This window comes from Dipodomys merriami, unplaced genomic scaffold (genome assembly GCF_024711535.1).
Source record: "Dipodomys merriami isolate MVZ:Mamm:240054 unplaced genomic scaffold, mDipMer1.0.p SCAF_25, whole genome shotgun sequence".
In the NCBI taxonomy this organism is placed as follows: Eukaryota; Metazoa; Chordata; class Mammalia; order Rodentia; family Heteromyidae; genus Dipodomys; species Dipodomys merriami.
In genome coordinates this window covers 16,708,826-16,722,440 of record NW_027203937.1, presented here as the reverse complement: position 1 = coordinate 16,722,440, position 13,615 = coordinate 16,708,826, and the positions used below count along the sequence as shown (strand labels likewise).

The window sequence follows — 13,615 nt, the reverse complement described above, 5'->3', positions numbered from 1 at the left end:
CCTTGACTGGAAAAAGCCAAGTGAGAGAGGCCTGAATAGTCCCAGTACTGGCGCGCGTGCACACACAAGACACACAGACACACACACACAGAGTTTAAGAAGGGAAAAGATACACACACACACACACACACACACACACACACACACACACACACACACACACACACACACACACACACACACACACACACACACACACACAGTTTAAGAAGGGAAAAGATATTCTCAGGACATACATGCCCGAAACCACACACACACACACACACACACACACACACACACACAGCCCGAAACCACACACACACACACACACACACACACACACACACAGCCCGAAACCACACACACACACACACACACACACACACACACAGCCCGAAACCACACACACACACACACACACACACACACACAGCCCGAAACCACACACACACACACACACACACACACAGAGTTTAAAAGGGAAAAGATATTCTCAGGACATATATGCCGAAACCACACCCACACCCACACCCACACCCACACCCACACCCACACCCACACACACACCCACACACACACACACACACACACACACACACAGTTTAAAAGGGAAAAGATATTCTCAGGACATATATGCCGAAACCACACACACACACACACACACAGAGCCTGAAACCACACACACATACACACACACACACACACACACACACACACACACATACACACAGAGTTTAGAAGGGAAAAGATATTCTCAGGACATATATGCCCGAAACCTATCAAGGGCCTGGCTCTCCTGCCTCTCAGCCCAATGCTCTTTTATTGACCCATGATCCTTTGCTGTACTATTATGTTTTTTTTTGGTCGGTCATGGGGCTTGAACTCTATTATATTTCTTTTTAAAGATCATTTTAAAAAGGAGAAAGATGTAAAAACTGTTGTTTCTGTTTGTCATACTGGTTTGAGTGAAGGTAGATATTTTAATGCTTTTTGAATTGGCATCTAGTGACCATAACTGTTGGGGAAAAAAAAGACCTTAAGTCATACCTGCGATTAAGGAGCTGACTTGCAACACCAGGCTACTAGATTTCTCTAGGATGCACTGGCTCTCAGGGTCTAGGCTGCTGGTTGCTGGTCTGAGATGTTCCTTACGGCTCTCCAGGCATTGTATGATGGCAGGATGAGTGGGAGGGCTAAGAGGCAGGGAAGGCCTGCTAAGCTTCTGGTTGAAGTACTGCTGGATCTGATCTAGCTCACTAAGATTCTTCCTGGAAAAGAAGGGAATTGTGGTGTTAGGGGAAGATTATAAAAGGGCCATTCAAGGAGAACAAAAGAATCTTTTATATAACAACTGAGCCAGGTCCTAACACTACCTTTTACTTGGCCTACTAATAAAGTGTGGTCTCTCTCCACCCCACCATTTTCATCTTTCTGATCACAAACTCTGATGTCAGGAACAACTTTGTTCCTTTTCTTTCTTGCTCATGTAGGTCCTCTCTGAAGTCTAGTAAAGACGCAATCTCTTTTTTTTCTTTTGCCAGTCCTGGGGCTCGAACTCAGGGCCTGAGCACTGTCCATGAGCTTTTTTTGCTCAAGGCTAGCACTCTACCACTTGAGTCACAATGCCACTTCCAGCTTTTTCCATTTATGTGGTGCTAAGGAATTGCACTCAGGGCTTCATGCATGCTAAGCAAGCAACTATACCTCTCAGCCACATTCCCAGCCCCTAAGATGTAATCTTTTTATGAGGAACCATTTTTGACTATTATATCAAACCTGTCTTCTTTGGTAGAGTGAAAGTCCTACTCCAGGCTAACATACTGAGAATTTTTGACTATGTTTATTAAGGAAGTAGATGTCTTTTTTTTTTTTTTTTTCATTCCTTCTTTTTCTTGTGCTTGTACTGGGAATTGAAGTCAGGATTTGGGAACTGTTCCTTAGCTTTTTCATTCAAGGTTGGTGCTCTATACCACATTAGCTACAGTTCTACTTCTGGCTTTTTGCTGGTTAGTTGGAGAGAAGAGTCTCTTTGATTTGTTTGCCTGGGCTGGCTTCAAATTTGAATTGTCAGATCTCAGCCTTCTGATTAGCTAGGATTACAGAAGTGCACCATCAATGCCCAGCTTTAGATTTCATTTTTGAGAACTTTATATAAACAAATCATTTATATAGTGTATTATTTTATTCTAGCTTCTGCTAGTGTAATTGAGATTCATTCTGTTCTAAATAATTTATTTTTATTTTTGAGTATTTCATTGTATTGATATACCACAAGTGATTTTCTGTTCAGCCACTTGTTGATGGAAATCTGAACTGTTTAACTAATCAGTAATAGAATCCAATGAAGGAGTAAAAGACCTGAGCTGAGAAAGAGGAATCTGTTGAGGATGCAACCTAACATTGATGTACATGAGATTCCCTCTACTGAACCTTCCAGAGCAGAGCTAATTGATGGAAATGCAGTACTGCATATTGCCATTACCAATTCACCTTGTGTTCCATACACAATTGTTTTCCTGTGTATTTTCTTAAACTTACCTGAGAGAAGTCAGAATGGAAGTGTGGGAGGATAAAGGTGATGTGGTCTGTTTGTCATCTCTTGTCAAGATTGCCTCTCCCTGTTGCAGGGATTCATGAAATCGGCGGATGTTCTGTACATGCTGTTCATGGCGTAATGCCTGACTTCTTTTGGTACTGCTTCTATCAAGAGAAAATGGAAGCAAAATAAATTCCCAACTAATGTGAGCAAAACCAAACTATTAGGGCAACAAAACCAAAACTTGCTCCTGAAATGGCACTACAATCCTATCTTCACTACCACAAATGTATGCCAAATAATCTTGCCTTTAGTCTTATTCCATTTTCTTCTGTTCTATACATTATTGCCTAAGTGATTTTTCTAAGACACAGATCTAGTGATTTTCTAAAACATAGAACTAAAATAAACACAATAACAACAATATTTATGGAGTCTTTATTATCAGGCCCATCTTTGTTACAAGCATCTAATTAATTAGTAATGTCTTTTATCACCATCATTCCTTTCTAGTAGTTTCTCCTTTTTCTTTTTTTTTTCAGTACTGGATTTAAATGCTGGCCTTGTGCTTGAAGCTACCACTTGGGCCACACTTCCAGTACCAAATCAATTTGTTTGTTTTTTCTTTCTTAGTGGTACTGGGGTCTGAACTAAGGGCCTGTGCCTTGAGCCACAAAATTGGTACAGATGAAAAGAGAGTCACTGTAGCTAGTTAGAGAAGACATTAACTTAAGGAACCCGGACATAAAGTTGTTGTGGTACAAGGTGTGAAAGCACAGAGCTGGTTCCAGGCTTACTCAGTGCATCAGGCCAAATCAGCAGAGCTAGGGGTTCATTGTTGGTTGACCCTTGATGAATACACCAGATAATCTGATAATGAGTTGGTAGGTGCTGCTGTATTCCTGTGTTAGGCATACTCCTTTAATATGATCTAATAAGGAGGTCCAATCAGTCATTAGTCTGTTATATTTGATAAATGAATTCCCCTTTTTTTTTTTGTCAGTCTTGGGTGCTGTCCCTGAGCTCTTCAGCTCTACCACTTGAGCCATAGTAGCACTCTGGTTTTCTGGTGGTTAATTGGAGATAAAAGTCTCACAGACTTTTCTGCCCAGGCTGGCTTTGAACCTCAATCCTCAGATCTCAGCCTCCTGAGTAGCTAGGATTACAGGTGTGAGCCACGGCACCCAGCAAATACATTCCTTTATATGCAAAAATCTCCTAATTTATCCAAAAATCTTCCTAATTACAGCATTCAAGAATATAACCCCAGACAATGTTTTTTTTTTCAAAAACAGAAAACAAACAAACAAATAAAAACAATCTGGCCACTGGTAGCTCATATCTGTAACCTAGCTACTCAGAAGGCTGAGGTCTAGGGATGGTGGTTTGAAGCCAACTGGGCAGGAAAGTCCATGAGACTTTTTGATCTCCAAAAAACTGCAAGAAAAAGAAAAGCCTCAAGAAGTAGAATATCAGCTTTGAGCAAAAAAGCTTAGGGACAGTGCTTAGGCCCTAAGTTCCAGCATCAGGACCAGCACACACGCAAAAAAAACCCCAACAAAAACCCCAAACCCAAAAAACAAAAAAAACAAAAACCAAACAAACACCCCCCCAGCTTTACTGAAATATAACTGACAAAGCATGATTATAATTTAAAGCATATAATTAAATGATTTTTAATATATTCACAAATTAAATTTATATAAGTATATATATCTTCAATATATTCACATGTATACAAGCTAAACTTCCTATATGTAGGGGTGGATGAGTAATAAAACCCCCTATTTCTTTTTATAGTTGGATATTACTCTAGTATATAGACAGACTATATTTTGTTTATGTCAGTTGATGGATAGTTTTTTTTCCTATTTTTTGGTTGTATAGTAATAATGCTGCTACAAACAAAACTGCATGTAAATTTTTGTGTGGACATGTGTTCATTTTTTTTCTTTTCCCATTTTTTAAATATTATCTTTAAGTAGTTGTACAAAGGAGTTGCCATTTGACAAAGCAGTTTATGAATATAATACATCTTTATTAGTGTCACCCCTTTCTTCCTTTTCCCCTGTGTTTTCATTTTTTATTCCTAAGAGTGGAATTACTGGATCATATAGTTACCCTACATCAAAACTTTTGTATGTGTGTATGTTGGTACTAGGGCTTGAACTCAGGGCTGTTCCTTAGCTTTTATGCTCAAGGCTGGTGATCTACCACTTCAGCCACAGCTCTACTTCTAGCTTCTTAGTGGTTAATTGGAGATAAGAGTCTTATAGACTTTCCTGCCCAGGCTGGTTTTGAACTGTAAACCTCAGATTTCAGTTCCTGAGCAGCCACAATTACAGATGTGAGCCACTGGCACCCAGTTGAGACAATTGTGCTTTACAAAACAAGCTGGCACCATAGTTTTGTGATAGGAATGATTTTTTTTCCACAAAAAGTTAAGGATAAGAAAAGACTGTCTCTTATACAGACATCATCCTTTTGATAATAGTAAAAAAAATTCTATGTTTGCAGAGGCATTGTTCAGTAGTAGAGCTCTTGCTTGGCAAGCCTTAAGTCCTGAGTTCTAACTTAGTACCACTGTGCTCACCCATGTGTGTGGTGTTTATACATGAGCACACGTGTGTACACACACACACAATACACACAATCTAGTTCCTTTTTTTTTTTCCTGTCCAGGGGCTTGAACTCATTTTTGGTAGTTCACTGGAGATAAGGGTCGCATGGACTTTCTTGCCTGGGCTGGCTTTGAACCACAATCCTCAGTTCTCAGCTAGGATTACTGGTGTGAGCCATTGGCACCAGGCTTAGTTCCATTTTTTTTTTAAATTTAAATTTTAATACAATTTTATTAAGATGTTATACTTATAATTCCTTTGCTTTCCTCATTCCCCCTCCCATCCCTGCCCACAAGTTACATAGTTCATTTTCCACATAGTATATACTGAATAGCATGATTGCATTTGTTTACCCTTCATTCCTACCTTTCTATGCCTTCCCATAAAAAATACCACCACCAAAAAAAAAAACAAAACCAAAAACAAAAAAAACCCCAAAACTAAAACAAACATCACCACAATTATTTTCCCCTTGCTATAGTAAGGCTTTAATTCAGAGATTTGCCTTTGCTAAACAGGTGTATTCTCATACCTGGACCATGTCCCTGGCTCTTCGTTTTATTTAACTAATTACTTAACTAATTAATTACTTTTTTATGCTGGTTCTGGGACTTGACCTCAGGGCTTGGGTGCTGTACTTGAGCATTTTTTTTTTTTGGGTCTGGTTGTGGGGCCTGAACTCTGGGCCTGGGCACTGTCCCTCAGCTCTTCAGCTCAAGGCTAGCGCTCTACCACTTGAGCCACAGCGCCACTTCCGGCTTTTTTCTTATGTGGTGCTGAGGAATCGAGCCCAGGGCCTCATGCATTGGAAGGCATGCACTCTACCACTGAGCCACCTTCCCAGCCCTTGAGCATTTTTGCTCAAGGCTGGTGCTAACCACTTGAGCCACAAATCTGCTTTTTTTATTTTTGTGGTTAACTGGAGATAAGAATCTCATGGACTTTCTTGCCAGTCTGTCTTTGAACTGTGAACCTCAGATTTTGGCCTCCCAAGTAGCTAGGATTATAGATGTGAACTACCAGTGCTTGGCTGCTTTAGTTATTTTTTAGGGAGAAACTCTTTTTGCTTGGTGCTGGTCTACTACCATAAACCTCTTACTTCTGCCTAGCTTGTTTGTTGAGATATGGTTTCTGATTTTCTCCCTCCTACCTCTCCAAGAACCTTGGATTACAGGCATGAGACACTATGCGTGCCTCTAGTTCTGATCTTATAATAAATTTTGTTTTCATAGATCTTAGGGTTTTCAGAGGTATGTGTATGAGCGTGCATGTATGTAGGTATGAGTTCCACAAAGCTTTCTGCTTTCTTCTAATAAAGGAAAGATAAATGACAAGTCAGTTCACATACATCCACTAGTTGACTTCATTTCTTCCCACCATGATATTACCTCTCAGAAGAGGAGAAATCAAGCTCCTTTGAGGAGGTGCGAGTAAACTGGTCTTGGCTTTGTTTTGGAATCAGACTGGGGAATGCAGTACACAGATTAGAGGCAGGAAAGGAAAAGGGATTATACATTGGGATCTGTAGAAGCAATGAAAAAAATGGTGTACTGGTTAATCCTTTGGAACAAAGCAGTGTATAAATAAATTTGTCAGATTTTCTCAGTATGTCACTAAGTACTTCCTATGTGGTAATCACTGTGCTAAGCAATTTATATTTTCTCATTTAAGCTTTAAATTATAATATAAAGTAGGTATTATCATGTTCCTTCCTTTACAAACTATGTTACCAGATTGCTCTTTAGTTGCTTTATTTGTCTTTATGCTTTTGTTCTTCCAGCTAGTTTATAAACTGTTGGCAGCCCCCATGATCTTACATTTTATCTGACTGATATTTCTTATTTCTTGACTAACACAGTAGATCTGAAGAAAGTAATTTCCTACCCAGGGAACAGTGAATTCTTGGTCATTTCCTCAAGCATCCTCTTATTATTTGATACTGATTGATTCACCATGCTGTGCTAGACCAAGGCCAGGCATGCATGAAAAAGATATGAATAAGTCTTTACCTCAATAAAGTTCCCTTCATCTGAGACAGTCTAAAAAAATGTTTTCTTTTACAGTTGAACTCTTTGGAAAACTTACCCCATTTTCTTAAAAACAACAACAACAACAAAACCACTTTTTTTTTTTTGGTGGTCCTGGGAGTTGAACTCAGGGCCTTGAACTTGCTGGCCATATGCTCTACCACTGAGCCTTTTTGCTTTATTTCTTTTTGGATAGGGTCTTCTGTTTTTTGTTGGAGCCAGCCTTGGACCATGCCTATGCCTAATAGCTGAGTTTACAGATATGCACCAATATGTCTGGCTAAGACCAATAATTTTAATGTAAAGGAATTAAAAAAAAATCAAGTGATATGGTTTCAGTTTCAACACTACAATTTTATTGTGGCATATGGGCATAGCCGGTGGCATATGTCCATAATTCTCAGCACTTGGAAGGCTGAGAATAGATTACAATTTCAAGACTAGCTTAAAAACCTGTCCCAAAAAACAAAAAAACACACAAAAAAAGAAGTATAATATAGGTAGTATAAAATTCACCCTAAAGTGTTTGATTCACTGGGTTTCAGAATATTCAGAGTTGTGCAACTATCATTACTAATTCTAGAACACTTCTGTCACCTCATTTAGGTCAGGAGTTGGTCATAAGACACAAATATATAAGTTGTATATGCTCCAGAAGTTAGAAAATACCAGCATAAAGGCTCTTCTTACAGGGTTTTTTTTTTCTTCACTAGAATGTATATTAGATGAGGATCAGTACACTTACCAGTGATGCTGGGGTCTTCACCCCACGTCTTGCTTGTTTTTCTTCTTTGAGGTGTACCAAACTCTCCAAAGGGGAGATAGCAACTTTTATCTGCCCCTGGCACTCTCCACTGAAGTCTGTGATGTTGTACCAGCCACAGATAAACTGGAAGCCAGACAGCAGTGGGGAGAGGTCCACTGAGGCAAAGCCAATCACTCTTTCTTCATCTGTGGGGGAAAGAGAGGAGCTGGGCATGTCTTGCCATTGAAATTAGAGGCTGAAGATAAAGAAGCTGATTCAGGTGACTTAGGGAGTTCAGAGATTCCAAAGCCTTCACAGAACATAGATAATAAAGCTGAGAGCTGATAACCAGAGCTGATTAGGATTTCCCTTTTTGTATGGCAGGAAATGGGAGGATTGAGCTTTGTCTTCTTGTAAGTAGAAAACATCCCAAACTTAAACACTCATTCCTTCTGCTACATTATCAGGCTTCATTGATTTTACTTAAGCTGGTGGTTTTCAAATAAGAGATTTCCATTTTTCTATTTATATTAGTATATAAATGTATTATACTTAATTAAAAATAAGCTCAGTCGAGTGTTGATGGCTCATGCTTGTAAACTTGTGCAGGAGGCTGAAATCTGAGGATCTTGGTTTGAAGCTAAACCAGGCAGGCAGATATGAAAGACTTTTGTGCTCGTCCTAGGGTTTGAACTCTGAGCCTTGGCACTCACTGTTCTTTAGCTTTTGTGCTCAAGGCTAGCATTCTACCACTTGAACTACAGCTCCACTTCTGGCTTTTTGCTGGTTAACTGGAGATAAGAGTCTCAAGGACTTTCTTGCAAAGTTGTGAGCAAGTGAGATGTCTTTACTACCTTTTTTTTTTTTTGTGGCATCATCCAATCTTACCAGCATAGTGAAGAATAAGCAGTAAATGCTATACAGTCAGTTAGAACTGGGTTCAAATTCCAGCTCCATAAACTAATATTGATAAAATCTTAGTCCATGAAAATTCCTTGGGCCCCAGCTTTTACATCTATAAAATTAGATATAGCAGAATTAGATATAGCTGTCAAGCTTCTAGGACATTGCCACTCACTAAATAAATACAACAAAAACCCACAAGGCATTTTTAACCATCAGGCTCTTTTTTCCCTCTTTTAAGCCCTATGAGAATACAAGGCCCTGAGTTCAAATCATAGTATTTCAAAACCGAACAAAACAAAAACCTCCAATCCTATGAGATAGGTACTATTATTGCCCATCTCCCTCCCCATTCTACAAATGTGGAAATTAAAGCACAGAAAAGTTGTCATTCACCTAAGACCACATTGCTACAGTAAAAGGAAGAGCTATCATTCGAATTCCAAGAGTTTAGTTTTAGAGTTGATTCTCATAACATTGTTGGGTGATGACTCTTAATAAGTGATAGCTGAGCTGTGAGAGGTGACACAAACTTAAAATGCCTGCACTTGGGAAGCAGAGATGAGAGGATTTCAAGGCCAGACAGGGCTATCTAGAGTTTGAGGCTATTTTAGGGTATGTATTAAGTTAGAGGCCAGCCTGTACTATAAGACATTTCCTCAAAATGAATGATCAAACAAACAAAATGGTAGCTGATAAAATTTTGTTCAAGGACCATGATGTCAATCAAAACCTCTCTCTTATGGAAGTTTCAAACAAGGAAGGGTAAACGGTCAGACTCTGATCTTATATTATGACCTGAAAATATTAGAGTTTTGCTTAACTATAGAGTCAGCAGAAAGCCAAATATCATACAAAGTGGAGAGAAATCACTGTGTGTAGCACAAAGGTATATTTGGACTTCTATACTAAATGTTGTCAAATGAAATATGATTTCTAAGTATTTAAATTCCATAGAACAATGCAGACTGCTATGGTAGTTTCCTCTATCACATATTTGTGTTTCTAGTACAATCAGTACTATGGATTTACTTGCTTTCTATAAAAGATCACAACTGGCTGGGAATGTGGCTTAGTGGTAGAGTGCTTGCCTATCATGCATGAAGCCCTGGGTTTGATTCCTCAGTACCACATAAACAGAAAAAGCTGGAAATAGCGCTGTGGCTCAAGTGGTAGAGTGCTAGATTTGAGCAAAAAGAAGCTCAGGGACAGGGCCTAGGCCCTGAGTTCAAGCCCCAGAACTGGCAAAAAATAAATAAATAAATAAAGGAAAAAAGATTGGGACTTTCACCTGGATATGAACTTATTTTATATAACTACAGAGATATTCATAGAGCAGAGTTCATACCTCCCTTATGCCAAACTTTGAAGACCAGAGTTTGCTGAGGGTCTAGAAGAAGCTCTTTTGATAGCCTATTAAGAAAAAGAATCACCATGAATAAATGTTGTATTTAGATGAGATATCCTATATATTGTACAGGATTTTCCTACAACTTTCATTTCAATTACATGGCAATCCTCTAGGACGTATTTTTATCTTGTAGTCAAAATGAAGGGCTGGATGCTCAGAAAGGGGAAGTAACTTATTGCCAAGACTCCAAAACAGGCTCCTCAGATGTAGCAGTCCTTCATACCCACCACATTCAAACTCAATTCTTTTTTTTTTTTTTTTTTGTCGGCCGTGGGGCTTGAACTCTGGGCCTGGGCGCTGTCCCTCAGCTCTTCAGCTCAAGGCAAGCGCTCTACCACTTGAGCTACAGCGCCACTTCCGGTTTTCTGGTGGTTTATTGGAGATAGGAGTCTCACGGTCTCTCCTGCCCGAGCTGGCTTTGAACCACAATCCTCATATCTCAGCCTCCTGAGTAGCTAGGATTACAGGCGTGAGCCACCAGCGCCCGGCTCAAACTCAATTCTAAGAGGAAAGAGAAAGTAGAGGAAGGGAGCTTCTCTACATGCAATAACCAGCTTTAATGGAATGAATAAAAATACTTTTCATGCCTTAAAGTGGGAGAATGGTGATAAGCGAGGAGGAAAAAATACTTATTAAATGACTACTCTGACCTAGGCACAGTGTCATGCATATATATTTCATACACAGTTTATCTCTTCAAAAGCCTGTGACAGGGGCACTATTATCTGTATCTTACAGATAGTGAAGCAGGCTCACAGAGGAATTGTAATTTGCTTAAGGTTTTACCAGAATTAGTAAGTGGCAGGGCTGGGATTTGAGTCTTAGGTGCCTGAGTCCAATGCTAAACTGTATAGCTGTAAAGCAACTCCAATTTTCATAGTAGATGCAGTTGAAGTAGAATTCACTGAACACCTTTAGCACATTTTACATGAAGTAAATTACTGTTTTAAATTATAACCGATGCCATTGCTCCATGTGAATAGGATTGAGAACCATAGAAAGCCAAGAGACTTAATTTCATTTCCCACAGCACTGGCACTAAACAGAGCCCTACTTCCAGATCAGTGAGGGGTACTGTACAAGAATTAGTGTCAGGATTTTTTACTGTAGGAGTCAAAAGACAACTCTTTAAATTCCAGTTCTATTATTTAGCACTTGAGTGACTCTGGGGTTATACTCATCTCTTTAAGCCCTGCTTCTCTCATCTACTAAATGGGATAATATTATTAGCCTACAAGGATCAAATGAAATAATTTTGTGATAAGGGAATTGTAAATACCAGTATTCATTTTTCTTCCAATTCCCTATCTTTTTTCATATATATTTTTATTGTAAAAATACTGTACAGAGGGGTTACAGTTACATGAGTAGGGTAATGAGTACATTTCCTATCAAGCATTGTTACCTCCTCCTTTGTTTTTCCCCTACCATTCCTTCTCTCCCAACCTCCCTCTCCCTCAAATTGTAAAGTTAGTTTTCAACATAGAGTCTTGTATGTCTCACTGTTACAGTGGGTCAACCTGTATTCCTTTATTATTATTATTATTATTATTTTTGTTGGTCATGGGGCTTGAACTCTGGGTTTGGGCGCTGTCCCTCAGCTCTTCAGCTCAAGGCGAGCGCTCTACCACTTGAGCTACAGGGCCACTTCCGGTTTTCTAGTGGTTTATTGGAGATAGGAGTCTCACGGTCTTTCCTGCCCGGGCTGGCTTTGAACCGCGATTCTCAGATCTCAGCCTCCTGAGTAGCTAGGATTACAGGCGTGAGCCACCGGCGCCCGGCTATTATTTTTTTATTGTAAAGATGCTATACAGAGGGTTACAGTTACATGAGTGAGGTAATGAGTACACTTCCTATTGAGCATTGTTACCCCACTCCATTGTTTTCCCCTACCATTCCTTCCCTCTCTACCTTCCCCAAGGTTCTTTTTTTTTTTTTGATTGTGATTAAGTGATTACATAATTTCCTGAATTTCACAGTATTATGGAATAATGATGCTCATTTAAAGTCACAAGTTCATTCTAACTTTCCTGGAGCAAATTGTCTATCACAATCTATAATATATAACAGTGTTCACATGTTATACACCATACATGTGATCAGCAGCATGGGGATATTTAGTAGTGGTTCGACCAGATGAGTGGGAGTTCTTTGTTTCTTAAGTCCTGTTGGTTTTGTCGTATCACCTAACATTTTGGATTTAGCATCCACTTATCAGGGAGACCATGTACCGTTTGTCTCTTCGCTCTTGGCTTACCTCACTCAACATGATTCCTTCTAGCTCCATCCATTTCCCTGCAAATGCCATTATTTTGTCATTTCTAATGTCTGCATAATACTCCATTGTGTATAGATACCACAATTTTTTGATCCATTCATCTGTGGTGGGGCATCTGGGTTGTTTCCATATCCTAGCTATTGTGAATAGTGCTGCAATAAACATGGAGGTGCATGTGTCCTTGTATATTGGTTCCTGTTGTTCAGGGTAGATGCCTAGAAGTGGTATGACTGGGTCATAAGGGAGGTCAATCTTTAGCTTTCTAAGGACCCTCCAGACTGCTTTCCAAAGTGTCAACCTGTATTCTTATTTAAGCACTTTGTTATATCCCTTTCCCTCCCCAAATTATAAAAATGTATATACACGATGCAGGACACTGGAATCAGATACAGTGACAATAGGGGTTATAAAAAAGAAACAAAAAATCAACAAAGTGCATTATAAGTATGTTAAAAAAATTCCCTTTCTTATTAACACACTGTATGACAACATCTTGAGCACCAGTCAACTGTAAAGTTTCAATTGGGTTTTCAGGAGGGAAACTAGGAAATGGTTAATGAGTCTGCATCAAGTTTATAAAATATTATAAAACTCTATTGGTGGACAAGTAAACTTTATAGAAGGTAATCAAGTGTAATGTTGAGAGCAACATAATTAGCATTTTTTTTATTGGGGAGGGGGACTAGGTTGAGGTTGGCCTTAATCTGTGATCTCTTTGTCTTAGCTTCTCAAGTGTTGGAATAACTGTATTTGCCTAGGACCTCTCACTTTCAATAACTCGTAACTGAAAGAAGAATAAATCCTGAGCCAGGTGTGGGCCTCTATGTCAGCCTGTTACTTTGTAGTGGCACTGTATTATGACAGAGGGGCTCGCTATGTATGTATGTATGTATGTATGTATGTATGTATGTATGTATGTATGTATGTATGTATGTATGTATGTATGTATGTTTGGGTCCGGTTGTGGGGCCTGAACTCTGGACCTGGGTGCTATCCCTCAGCTCTTCAGCTCAAGGCTAGCACTCTACCACTGGAGCCACAGTGCCACTTCCGGCTTTTTTCTTTTTGCTTCTGTGGTGCTGAGGAATCGAACTCAGGGCATCATGCATGCA

At 39.4% G+C, this 13,615-nt stretch overlaps 1 protein-coding gene across 4 annotated transcripts in view; it reads right to left on the bottom strand.

Annotated features, from left to right (window-relative positions):
• Positions 1–13,615, bottom strand: part of C2cd3 (C2 domain containing 3 centriole elongation regulator) — a 115,697-nt gene that overhangs the window by 30,054 nt on the left and 72,028 nt on the right. For all 4 annotated transcript variants that reach the window (XM_070035022.1, XM_070035023.1, XM_070035024.1 and 1 more), the window contains exons 26-30: positions 10,163–10,227; positions 7,912–8,117; positions 6,528–6,661; positions 2,521–2,682; positions 1,030–1,250 (exon numbers count right to left, since the gene is read on the bottom strand). In XM_070035022.1, the coding sequence (XP_069891123.1) occupies positions 1,030–1,250; positions 2,521–2,682; positions 6,528–6,661; positions 7,912–8,117; positions 10,163–10,227 (788 nt within the window). The remainder of the gene's footprint in view (positions 1–1,029; positions 1,251–2,520; positions 2,683–6,527; positions 6,662–7,911; positions 8,118–10,162; positions 10,228–13,615) is intronic.